This window comes from Syngnathus scovelli, chromosome 6 (assembly GCF_024217435.2).
Source record: "Syngnathus scovelli strain Florida chromosome 6, RoL_Ssco_1.2, whole genome shotgun sequence".
NCBI lineage: Eukaryota > Metazoa > Chordata > Actinopteri > Syngnathiformes > Syngnathidae > Syngnathus > Syngnathus scovelli.
The window spans coordinates 10178432-10190064 of NC_090852.1; the positions used below are offsets into that span (position 1 = coordinate 10178432).

Here is an 11633-nt window from a genome sequence, read left to right on the forward strand (position 1 = left end):
AGGCTCCCTACAAACATATCAAATTTGTGTTAAATTAGACACATTTCACACTGAGTGAGTTTGTAAGTCAATTCATACAATATCATGACTTTAGTAATGTGCTGTGAGATTTTTCCAATGTAAAATGGGTGACTCGCTGCAACATCAAAGGTTTCATCAATATCATTTATAGGTCTAAACTTACAAGGTTTTGCTCTGTTTGTATTATTATAATGATTATTATTATTTTATTATTATTATTTATATAGATAGATATTTTTGCTGTTCGGCGACACTATATGTATCAAAAATCAATGGAAACATGCTATGACTTTGCCATGGAGAAACTGACCAACCAATATTTATTTTAAACCTTACTCATTTAAAGTAAGTGTTGTAATAAGATATTTTAGTGCAGGAAAATTTGTTTAGATTGGAAAAACTGAACTCTGGGCCATAGCAACTTGGCACAACAGAGTCATCAGTGCATACGCATGTCTTATCTTGACTGGAACCCTTTCCTGAAAACAAAGTGAAGAGAAAACATGACAATTCAGGAGCGGTACTCGAAGTATACGGCACATCAGACAGGGGAAAGAACAGAAACACACTGAAAGATGCATTTCCTTATTACCAGGAATCAATAGATTAGTGAGGGAGGGGGGAATAGTGGTGATTTGTGTGGCAGTCACATGCTCTTGTGGGCGACGTCCTCAAATGAACCCTTGTTTATGCAAATTCGATTTTTAAGATACTTCCGTACCAGTCAGCACAGTACTCCATCTTTGGCACTGGAGTACCCGAGCAATACATGTACTACATGTCTGGAAACATTTTTGTTGGTTGATTAGTTTCAGACTGGGGTGTTACGTAACGCAATGAATAAAAGTGCTAATGAATGGATAACCCTATCTTTGTCTTTGCTTTTACCACCTATTACACAACAAACACATTAAAAGTGAACCGTTGATGTGATCTTGTTGATTATGTTGGCTCAACAAGTACATGAGTATAGTATATGTCAATTGCGTTATATGCAATTGTTCAGTTGTGTTAATGCAATTGCTGGGGGCTGTGTCTCACACAGTCACCACAAGAGGGAGTTACTTTGTCAATGAGACAATGCTCGTGTTTGTGCAACGACTGGCCTCTCTCTCAGCTCACTCTGGGAGGGTTACCACTGATGCACGCATGGTTGAAGGGAGAGGAAAGCGGACAGCTTGATCCAGCCTGTGGGATGCGGCCGCAGAGGTAAGGATCCTCATCTCCTCACTGTTACGGAAGAAAATTACTTAATTCTGCCAGAATATCCTAAATAAAGGGTACCCGGGGTCTTGCAGAGAGAGGTTGTCTAGGGGTGAGGCAGCCCTCTGTGTTTTGCCAGGGTAACTTCTCTCTGAGTTTGTGAATAGAGCCTGGTTAAAAGAAAGTTTCACTGAAAGGCTCGGGGAAAAGCATGTGCAGAATGTGGCTGGCATTTGGCAATGAAAACAAATGAGTGGAGGGAAAAGATGAAAAAATGCAAAAAGATATGCTGTGATGGGTGACAAAGGAATAATGAAGCTATCCTAATCCTCGCCTGAGAAATAGTTTCCTGTCGTAAGAGTAAAGCTATAATGATGCTTAATGGTGTCTAAAATAGTGGCAGAGTAAAGGTGGAGATTAAGTCAGATTAATTAGAGAGATGAGTAAAGAGGAAGTCGGGGATGAGTGTTTTAAATAAAGTTTTGCAAAGTTTCCTACAAAACTCATCCTGTTATATAACCTCTACACTTTTAGGCCTACTTTATATATAATTCATAAAAATACTTATGTGTGGCAACAGGATCATGTATTTTTATTTCGTTTCCAGTGCTTTATCAAAATACTTTTTTTCTGTGTTAGAAGAAAGTTTAGAGAGAGCAGTCCCAGTTTTTTGTCTTAGTACTGTTATGTATATATTTTTTATTAGTCTTAAGAATGGTTCCATAAATATTTTGATCTCATACGATCCCTTTTCCTGTATGTGTTTTCTATTCAAGACAGAAGAAGGGGAGAGTTTGTGCAATGTGGTGAGGGAGAGCAAAAACAGCAGAGGGGCTGGCCTTGGTACAGATCCACCATTGCTGGTTTTGGCCAGAACAGGGAAAAAAAGGCGTCCACCAGTGGGAGGAAAAAGAGCAATCCACTGGTGACACACTCAAAGACTGCATTAGTGGAAAAGACGAAGGGTGAGCCGACCATTTGAAGCTCAGTGCCAAATTGTGGAAGGCAGGAGGAAGAAGAGGAGGAAGTAGGCGGAGGACAACGAAGGGAGTTGAGGGCCTAGAGCCCAAACGCAAACAGGATGACGGAGAACAAAATAAGGTAATCTTTGTTTTGTCAAACATTCCATCTGGTGTTACTCCAGTCACCTGGCTAAACACTACAGAATAAATTGGTCTGACACTAGAAATCTGTTTGACTTTAATCCTCTAAAGACGGATTTGTTTCCACTTTATTTATTTGCATTCCCTTTAAGCATGTTGATTCCATGATACTGTTTAAAGTCAACCAGTGAGACATCTGAGTAGTTATTCAGCCATGCATGTTGCTTGTGTTGACAGCTGCATGTAGTACATGTCTGTGTCCATGCATGTGTCCAATGTGTGTTGATCCCTTTGCAGTCTCCCAGCTAAGCTGATTAATGGGGGTGTGGCAGGCCTGGTTGGTGTGACATGTGTATTTCCTATCGATCTGGCCAAAACCCGCCTACAGAACCAACAGGGCGCCCAGGTTTACAAAGGAATGTGAGTATGGTTTCCAGAGCAAATCAAACAAATATCAGTTTTTCCTGTTCCAACATAACTGCATTGCATCACTCTATTAAATTAGCAACTTGGCTAAACAACAAACTGCATTGTCACATGGATCACAAAGAATCTAAATGAGAGGAGACTTGCAAAGATAAATGTCTCATGGTTTGTCTCATCCCATGTTTTTTTTTTTTTTTTTGTGCTTGAGAAAGTCCCATGGAAAATCAGGATCATAACTAGCTGCATGCATGTTTTGTTTTTATGTAACTCGACTCACTTATTATAAACATTTGTTTTAGTGGTAGAATATGTTCAAAAAGCAAAAATACATAATGCGGAAAAATGTGTCAGCGTCCTTATGAGACCTTGAATTTTTTGTGCGGTGGGCAGCCTTGTGATGGTGGGTGTGACTATCCTGTGCTCAGAAGCACAAGATCCAGACCGCAGTTTTCCACAGTGACTCAGAGATGGAAAACTACCCAGAATGGCTTAACTCCCTTTTAAGGCCCAAGAATAAAAGTTGGATTGTGTGCTACCAGTTCAACCTTAATCAACATACTAAATCTTTAGCTGTTTACTACGATCTAAGACTTAGATTCTAAGTGATATTAGCAGCTGCTTGACAAAAAAAAAGTCTCATTATTTGGCCAAGTCAGATGTAACTTCCCTCATTCTGGTGGTATAGTTTGACCTTTGGGGCATATTTAAATGGCAGTTGACCTCCAAATTAGGGCCACAGTAGTGAGCTTTAACAATCCAACTGAGGCAATGTTATTTCTCTTTGGTCATATCAGGTGGGACTGTCTGGCTAAGACAATTCGCTCAGAAGGATATTTTGGATGCTACAGAGGTATTTTTTGCCTTACTAATGCCTGACACAAAGAAATATACAAGTTTGACTGTTTATTGTAACATTTCAAAGCATGGTAGTTCATCATATTTTTGCAAGATGGAAGTGTTTGTCTCTCATTAGCGTGCTTACCTCCACCAGGCGCAGCAGTCAACCTCACTCTTGTCACACCGGAAAAAGCAATCAAACTGGCAGCTAACGATGCCTTTAGACAAAAACTCTCCAGAGATGGGTAAGCTTTCAAAACATCCATTTGAATACTAAGTTTGTTTGCTTTCTAGGATTCCATGAAGTGTGTAAATATTTGGACAATGTTGTGGTTTTGCAATTGTCTTAAAATAATCCAAATGTGTACCAAGCAATAGCTCTGAGATGTTTCTAATAATTAACCATTTAGGATAATTTTGATCATTGATTTTGTCATCCACTCATGGCATGAATTTTGATTAAAAACACAAAGATAGGCTAATTGTTGGAGTTGAAATTTACCCATATTTGGCAGGTTGCTAGGTGTCAATGGCAAGCCCTGCATTTAACACCTAGTGCTCTACTTTGGTGACTGGTGTGAATGGTGGTAATTTGGCAGACAAGCGTAGGATGTGCACGAAAAAGGAGTGCTGCGATACTGTGGTCACACTTAAAGTCAATCAAAGCAACTGCTTTCCTCCTGTTGGATTTTGTCCACAATTTAGGGAGCGCGCTATCTGCGCCTCACGGCAAAAGCCATTGCCAATCACCTGTTATCCAATTTACTCATTGCGTGCTCGTTTGATTTCTTCAGATTTAGGAAAATGCTAAGACACTGAAGCAGAAATTAGACTTACACAGGTTGGTTGAGTTCAATCACAATTCTTGTTAAGAAATCTCTGTTTTCAGGAAAGTACAATACAGTGCTGGGCCCTTCGTGCGACCATGCTCAAGAGCAGTAAGTCTCCATTCAGAAAGGGCAACGTTCAAGGTTCTTTGGTCAGCTTATAGTCAGTTGCACATGCCAGTGTGGGCCGAGTTTGATGGGTGATGAGTCTTTGGGGTGGGGCAAGTTCGCAGGAGAGTCTGATTCCATGGGAGTGGGTGCTGGTTCGGTGAGAGCTGGTTCCGTTGGGTTGGGTGCTGATTATGGGCGATTCGATGTGTGGGGGCTGTTGCTTTCCTTTCCGTCTTTCAGCCTTGATGATCATCTTTGGCTTGGCTGTCTCCCTCTGGTACCTGCTGGTTTTATCTCCAAGTGACCTTCCTGTAAACATTCTCCTCCATTCTTGCACATACTCTGTCGCACCTCATCCATTCATCATTCTTTCAATTTTGTCATTTTGTACGGAATTATGTGAGCTTTTGGCTGTGACATCATCAATTTATTAATGTTCCCTGACTATGCAAAGTTTGTACTTACCATGTTTTTGTTTTTGTTCTTTTGATACTCCATGTACTTGCTTACGTCATCATATTCTTAGTTTAATCATGCTTTCAACCATATCTTTTCTTTGTTAGGCAAACTATTTCCCTCTGTCCAGAACGTTCAGTAGTAATCGAAAACTGGCGTCTAGCATTAGTCAAAACATAAGATACAATCAAGTACTGAACATTTTTAGACGACTTTGGCAGTGTCCGTGATTTAGAAAATCATCAGGCATGCATTAAACAGTTCCTTAAGGGTCATTAAGCTATTCAGGCAATATATCAAAAAACATTTGTTATTTCAAAGTGCTCAGAAATATATATCAGACCATAAAGTTATAAAAACCTTTCTCATTACCACTTATCAAAAATGTCTAGTTATGTTTTCTTTATTGATTTGGTGTGTAGGTATAATTAAATGCTTAAAATGTTTCTTTTATTGATTTAATATGTGAATATACTTGTCTGCTTATGTACTTTATTCAATGAGGTTTGAGCATATCTGTTTTTGTAGCTAGGCAGGACTTTTTGTATTTCAACCCCATTCCTTCACTCCCTTTAAAGGCAGCATACTAGTTCTGTGCCGTGCATTAGATCAACTGCGCCACATGGTCTGAATAGGCCTAAGTTTAGAATGTATTTCTGCCACCAAATTGTCACTCCACCAGGCGCATCTCAAAAGGCTGGAAGTACCGGGAGGCCCGGTGATTCAATAATGATAATAAGAAATGCCTGTAATACAATAATGTTTTGTTAATGTTTGTTGTCTTGTTTTGTCATTAGCCATTTGCCCCTTTGGGGGGAAGTTCTGGCAGGGTGTGGGGCCGGGACATGTCAAGTGGTGGTCACGACTCCCATGGAAATGCTCAAAATCCAACTACAAGATGCAGGGAGGCTAGGTGAGATTTATTTCATGTTGAATTCTAACTAATATAGCCAATAAGACGCAAACATTTCTTTTCACTAACAAAATGACTTACCGTGTTGAGGATGTAAGCTCACAAACGATTTTTTGCTGATCAGCTGCCCAGAGGAAAGTCACACCAGCTCAGGCTACTGCTCCTGGTTCTGCTCCATCATTAGTGGCACCCCAGCCGCCCCGGCCCAGTCCTGCCCTACGGACATCTGCCACCAGCATCACAATGGAGCTGCTGAGGACCCGAGGTCTTGCGGGCCTGTACAGGGGAGCGGGAGCCACCTTAATGAGGTTCTGCGCGCACACAGGCCACTATATGCTCCAACAAAATCAACTCAATTTAACTCAATCAGATTATTTGTGATCACAGTTAGCATAAATAAGGAATTCCTCCCAAAGTTAGCTAGTTTAAGTGTGGTGAAAACCTCATACAAAGTGTTGCTCTGGATACAAGTACACATCAGGGGATTCAAGAGTTTTTGACTCTTATAGTCAACTTCCATTGGGGTTGAGGGGGCGGCAGTAAAAAGAAGCTTCCTGTATGTGGCACTGCAATAAACATTGCCTCATCCCATTTGACTGCACTAAAACAATCATTAAAATGTCTGAGTTGGCCTTAATTGGCGGAGGTCTGTGCTCTGATTTCATTATGTAAGGGCGAAGGAACTTATACCCAATGGATCTCATAAAAATGTGTCAATTGTTTCTACCACCATTCAACACCCTCATTATTCTGATTGGTGCATTGTGGATTACGTAACTAGACTACAATGTTTGTTGTACAGCATTTCCTGTCACCTCTAATCAACACTGATCAATAGATTCTCCAGCTATCTCTGGTTGCTATGTTACAAAGGGAAAGGCCACATATCTTTTATCACACCATTCTTCTTGTACATGAGCTATACTTAACCCTAACACTTTCCAAAATATATTTTTTAGGGATGTCCCTTTCTCAATGATCTACTTCCCATTGTTTGCCAACCTGAATGCACTGGGGAGGGAAAAACACGGAAGTCCAGGAGAGGTGCAGGCAAAGGCTCCTTTCTGGCAGTCCTTTGTGGCGGGATGCGCTGCAGGCTCAGTGGCAGCTGTGGCTGTCACACCGCTGGATGGTGAGTGGAGAACTGATTGTAGAGAAGAGAGTTAGTGATTCAACTCATAACAGCCTATTATAGAAGATAAGATTAAACATCGACATATCTGGATTTTATATCACAGAGTGATATTTTACAGTAAATGCAATCCTGGTCAATTGACAATTTTAAATGGTAACAGCACTGTACATAATCAACTATCTAAATCAATACATCTTGACAGATGCTGTACTAGGTACGCTGACTTAATCTAATCAATTTTTAGTGTCAGTACTACAGTGATAGTTGGAAGTAGTAACATGTCTTTGATTTTGCCAACCGTACAGTGATAAAAACTCGACTGCAAACACTGCAAAAAGGTGAAGGGGAGGACACCTACAGAGGAATTGTAGACTGCACACGGTAAATATTTTACAATTGGATATTAACTCTGTAGTGTATTGCTCGCCATTATTGATCATATGTATCTTTTGTAGGCGCATAATGAGGCGAGAGGGACCCTCAGCATTCCTGAAAGGTGCAGCATGCCGCGCATTGGTCATTGCCCCCCTTTTTGGCATTGCACAAGGTGTCTACTTTCTGGGTGTTGGGGAAGCAGTATTAGGATTTATGGAATAAAACAATTGTCAGTGGATCGTGTTGTATCTGCACAATTCATTTTGCGCAGTCAATCTGGAGTACGCGCATGAAAGTCCTAATGTACGTGTGGACCCAGCGGCTCACACTCTTCTATGTTATCTGGGCTTGCAAGGTGCAGGCAACAGGGTCTTGTGTGCTGTGCCGCAAGGCATTTTGAGTTTACGTCCCGAGTTATCCCTTCACCTAAAAGAGATCATCGTCCGGTTGCTAAGAAAAAGTTGCATGTCAATCAGGCTGCTGCTAACCATTTGCTTGGTTCCAAATCATCTCAAATGGTCTCATTGCATAATCCTCAACCTCACAGATTAAAAAATCGGATCTTCTTTACTAGCCCTGTTATGATTTCTTCCCACTCAATCTGTGTGGCCTGAGTTGTAACCTTGGATTCCCTGTACCTGGATTGGGAAATGTTCCCTGTCAGTAGGTCCTTTGTTAATCTGATGGTAATGACTTAATCCCTGCATTAGCGTAAAATATACACACGCAGTTCACTTCCGGCCTAAAAGCTACACACTCTTGGGCTACTGCACTTAAACCATGCTGATACTTCCTTCTGAACAGAAGGTTTAAAATAAACCCTAAATAATGGGACCAACACCTACTTATAACAATTTAAAAAAAAAAAAAGGAAATTAAAATGAAAGCCTTATTATTGTTCTTTGTTAAAATAAAAAACAAGTCTTGAATTTTCTGATTTGTGCTGTTCAGTATTAATTTTGTAAAAAAACAAAACAAACAATTAAATAATTATTTTTAAAAAGTATTTTAAATGCAATGCTGTAGTTTGTATAACTAGGCAAGATTTTTCGCATAGCAAAATTCCGTGTAAAGTTTGTTTACAACTTGTAAATAAAGATACACACAGACGTCTTTGTTGTACTCATTTATCGCTTTGGCTCTTGAATGTTAAGCGTTCCCTTATAATAAACATGTTCTTGTTTGGTTGTATACAGTTGTATACATTGTAATACTGTTAAATTCTTTTGAAGCAAAGAAATTACACACAAATGGCTGAGACAAATTTAAATCTGTTCCATTATAAAAATAAGGCACTTGAGGAAATATACTAGTTGCCACAAGTAGTATGCAACACAGTGTTGATCTACACGTGTGTAAATGCTGCGCCCATCGCATGCGCTATTAATCTGTGAATTTGCGGTTGGGGTTGGCTCCAAATAAGGACACTCTGATTTCAGGCATCATCTGTTTGGAGGAAAAGCAATAAATCACACATTACTAGTCCAATATTTATTTGAATAATAAATATAATTAGAGCAACATAATCGAATGCTACCATGCAACGATTTTTTTTTTTACTTTGTGAATGAAATACTCTAAACCAGTCTGCCTTGAGGGGCCCCCACCCGCTATTTTGGCATTTTGTGGAGTGGAGCGCCCTCTTCAGGCCAAATCTTAGAATCACTCTTGGTGATTTATTTTTAAGTTTTCCATGTTGACATACATGGCGGTCTTTACCTGTTGTGCTAGAAGTTCTAGTCTGTTCTCCAAAGTGTTGGATACTTTTATCTTGCCATTGTCGTTATACACCTCCACTCCCCCACAGCTGTGAAAACAATAATTCATGTGTCCCAAAAATTAAAAACAAGATTAATGAAAATTTTATTCACTATTTTAAAATGAAAGTGTATTATTTGAAATGTAGAATAACTATGATTTATTTAGAATTTTCTTACATGCTTGAAGGTAGAAAATGGTCCATGTCGATTTTGACGACAATGTGTTTTTTCACACTCTCTTTGAAGATGGGGATGCTCTTATTCACAGCAGCCTACCAACAAAGCGCAAACACATGCAGCACTTACTAAAAACATTTGTGACTCCCCTTCCTTCCTCGCACTTTTCCCAGATCAACCTCACCTGAACCATCTCCACATCCTGCTGTCGACACCGAATGATAACTTTCTCTTCCAGCAGTTGGTAGAAACCCTACATAGTAGAGGAATAAACTCAAAAAAAGGCACCCAGTTTACTAATGCAAGAACTGTTGCAATGTTTCCATGCCTGTATCTATAGGCCATATGTATTGGCACTTTAATCGACAAAGTTATGCAATTCAATTTGCCTGCACGTCTGTAGCAGTGTGATGACATGACAATCATACTCTTGTGCACGTTCTGATCAAGATACAATCAAGGGAAACCTGTCAGCAGGAGCCCATGAACAAAATTATGGTTTGTAATCTTCAGAATGAGAGTGGCATCTCAACTACACAACAAATTCATTTTTGTTTTGCTCCACCCAATTTTTTTACCTGAAGCACAAGACCCTCTAACAATGTGGAGTATCTGGCAGAATCCTGAGCAATCGCTGCAAGCTGTTGTCGAGCTTCGAACAACATGTCCTGTGTCACATTGAAGCGTGGGATAGAAACATTTCAAATGAAATCCAAGAAATATTACACTGATTGATTTTCGGTGCAAGACAAAAGGATATTTAAATATTGTGATATTTGCGAAACAGCATGACCGCTTACCGCTATCATGTCATCACGGGCCTTCAGCACTTTCAGTCTTGCTTGATTCATCAGGTTGGACATCTGGCTGTGGTTCGTGGGAAGAAACGTCACAGATTACTTCAGCGCACTGAAGAGGACAAGACCTTCACCATTTACCACTGTAATCAATGACAGCTCTGATCTTAAAAGTCTAGAAGAGGTCAAGTTTAATCATAATCCAAATTTCCCATGGAAAAGATCTCATGCTAAGAATTGAAAAGCTATTCGGATGGGATATGAGAGAAATCCATAATAGAAAGTTGCCAAATCTGCAGTATGTCTTAGATTCACATGAATCCCGATTTGACATTAGAGCATGAGTAGTCTGTATATAAATGAGTAACTTTAGTTATAATGGTATGAGATTGGACAGAGTCAGGAGTGCCAACCAGTTGACTGCGGTCGACCTTTCACCAAATGTCAGAGGGGACTGGCTCCAGCTCCCTGCATGTCACCCTGAACAGCTAAAGTGAAGTGACCCTGAACAGGTAAAGTGACAATGTAAAAAAGGGATATCTAGATGAATAACTTAAAGACAACAGAGAATACAAAATGTGCCCAATTAGACAAAAAAATCAAAACCAGGGTTGTTTTCAGTTCTTGAGACCGCCCCCCCTTAAAAGAAACTCACATTTTTTTATGCTGTTCAATCTGCTTTTCCTTTTTCTCATAGTATTCCATTATTTTCACCCTTTGCGTTTGGACCAAACGACCTTTTTCGATGTTGAACTCTTCCTCAGCCTGCAATCGTAGAGCATAATAATAATGTCATTTTAGCAGTACATAAACATACAAATGTATTAATTGTGTGTGTGTGTGTGTGTGTGTGTGTGTGTGTGTGTGTGTGTGTGTGTGTGTGTGTGTGTGTGTGTGTGTGTGTGTGTGTGTGTGTGTGTGTGTGTGTGTGTGTGTGTGTGTGTGCGTGGGAGGCACCTACTCTGGCGTCAATTTCTTCAACCTTTTCATTGGCCTCTTGCTCAATGAAGGCCATCATGTGCTTGATCTGTCACAACAGACATCCAAAGACCTGTCAGATTCAAAGTCTCGACTGGTGGAACTTTAAAAAGATTTTTTCTCAAGGCAAATTTAAAATGAGAAACGTCATTTAGCACGATCATTTGGCAGCGTTAACGGTAGTTCAATGTTTTTACCGTTCATCAAACTTTTAGCTACTGTTAGTTTGGTATCTGACTATGATAGTTACCTGTTTTTGGACGTCCGCATCGGTGAGGGCCATCTTTGTTGTTAGTAAAATTAATGTTTACCCAAAACAGTTCATAAAACGAGATTTGACGGCAACTTGTGAGATCTCGTTTGCACTACAGTGTAACTTAGTGCTTCCGCTCGCGACACGCCAAGTTGGCCGAAAATAAGATATGACAAGAGTTCCGATTTTGTGTTTCAAAATAAAACAATTGATTTGCTTGTGTCTTGAGAAAGCATTAAAGAGTACAATTTAACAGATTAT

The 11633-nt window shown here is 39.9% G+C and overlaps 2 protein-coding genes across 7 annotated transcripts; one reads left to right on the forward strand and one right to left on the reverse strand.

Moving 5' to 3' along the window:
* The first annotated feature begins 1076 nt into the window (after positions 1 to 1076).
* On the forward strand, positions 1077 to 7645 carry slc25a18 (solute carrier family 25 member 18). Of its 3 annotated transcripts, XM_049724243.1 has the most exons (11): positions 1077 to 1230; positions 2001 to 2325; positions 2625 to 2747; positions 3548 to 3603; positions 3745 to 3835; positions 4480 to 4528; positions 5782 to 5897; positions 6022 to 6205; positions 6857 to 7029; positions 7338 to 7413; positions 7488 to 7645. In XM_049724243.1, exons 2-10 carry the CDS (start codon positions 2306 to 2308, stop codon positions 7372 to 7374), a joined length of 849 nt encoding a protein of 282 aa, XP_049580200.1. In that variant the 5' UTR covers positions 1077 to 1230; positions 2001 to 2305; the 3' UTR covers positions 7375 to 7413; positions 7488 to 7645. The 3 variants fall into 3 exon arrangements, with proteins under 3 accessions (XP_049580200.1, XP_049580199.1, XP_068507254.1); XM_049724242.1 differs by lacking the exon at positions 4480 to 4528; XM_068651153.1 differs by lacking the exons at positions 1077 to 1230; positions 2001 to 2325 and having other exon boundaries at positions 2654 to 2747.
* atp6v1e1a (ATPase H+ transporting V1 subunit E1a) lies at positions 4437 to 11543 on the reverse strand. Of its 4 annotated transcripts, XR_007482370.2 has the most exons (10): positions 11370 to 11543; positions 11103 to 11168; positions 10797 to 10906; positions 10145 to 10211; positions 9923 to 10012; positions 9529 to 9597; positions 9345 to 9439; positions 9127 to 9214; positions 6900 to 7041; positions 4437 to 6173 (listed from the first exon to the last, which is right to left on the reverse strand). XR_007482370.2 is itself a non-coding variant. In XM_049724245.2 (9 exons), the coding sequence occupies exons 1-9, from the start codon at positions 11400 to 11402 to the stop codon at positions 7015 to 7017; spliced, it is 645 nt and encodes a 214-aa protein (XP_049580202.1). In that variant the 5' UTR covers positions 11403 to 11543; the 3' UTR covers positions 4437 to 7014. The 4 variants fall into 4 exon arrangements, 3 of the variants coding, with proteins under 3 accessions (XP_049580202.1, XP_049580201.1, XP_049580203.1); XM_049724245.2 differs by having other exon boundaries at positions 4437 to 7041; XM_049724244.2 differs by lacking the exons at positions 4437 to 6173; positions 6900 to 7041 and adding an exon at positions 8521 to 8853 and having other exon boundaries at positions 11370 to 11542.
* Positions 11544 to 11633: the final 90 nt, after the last annotated feature.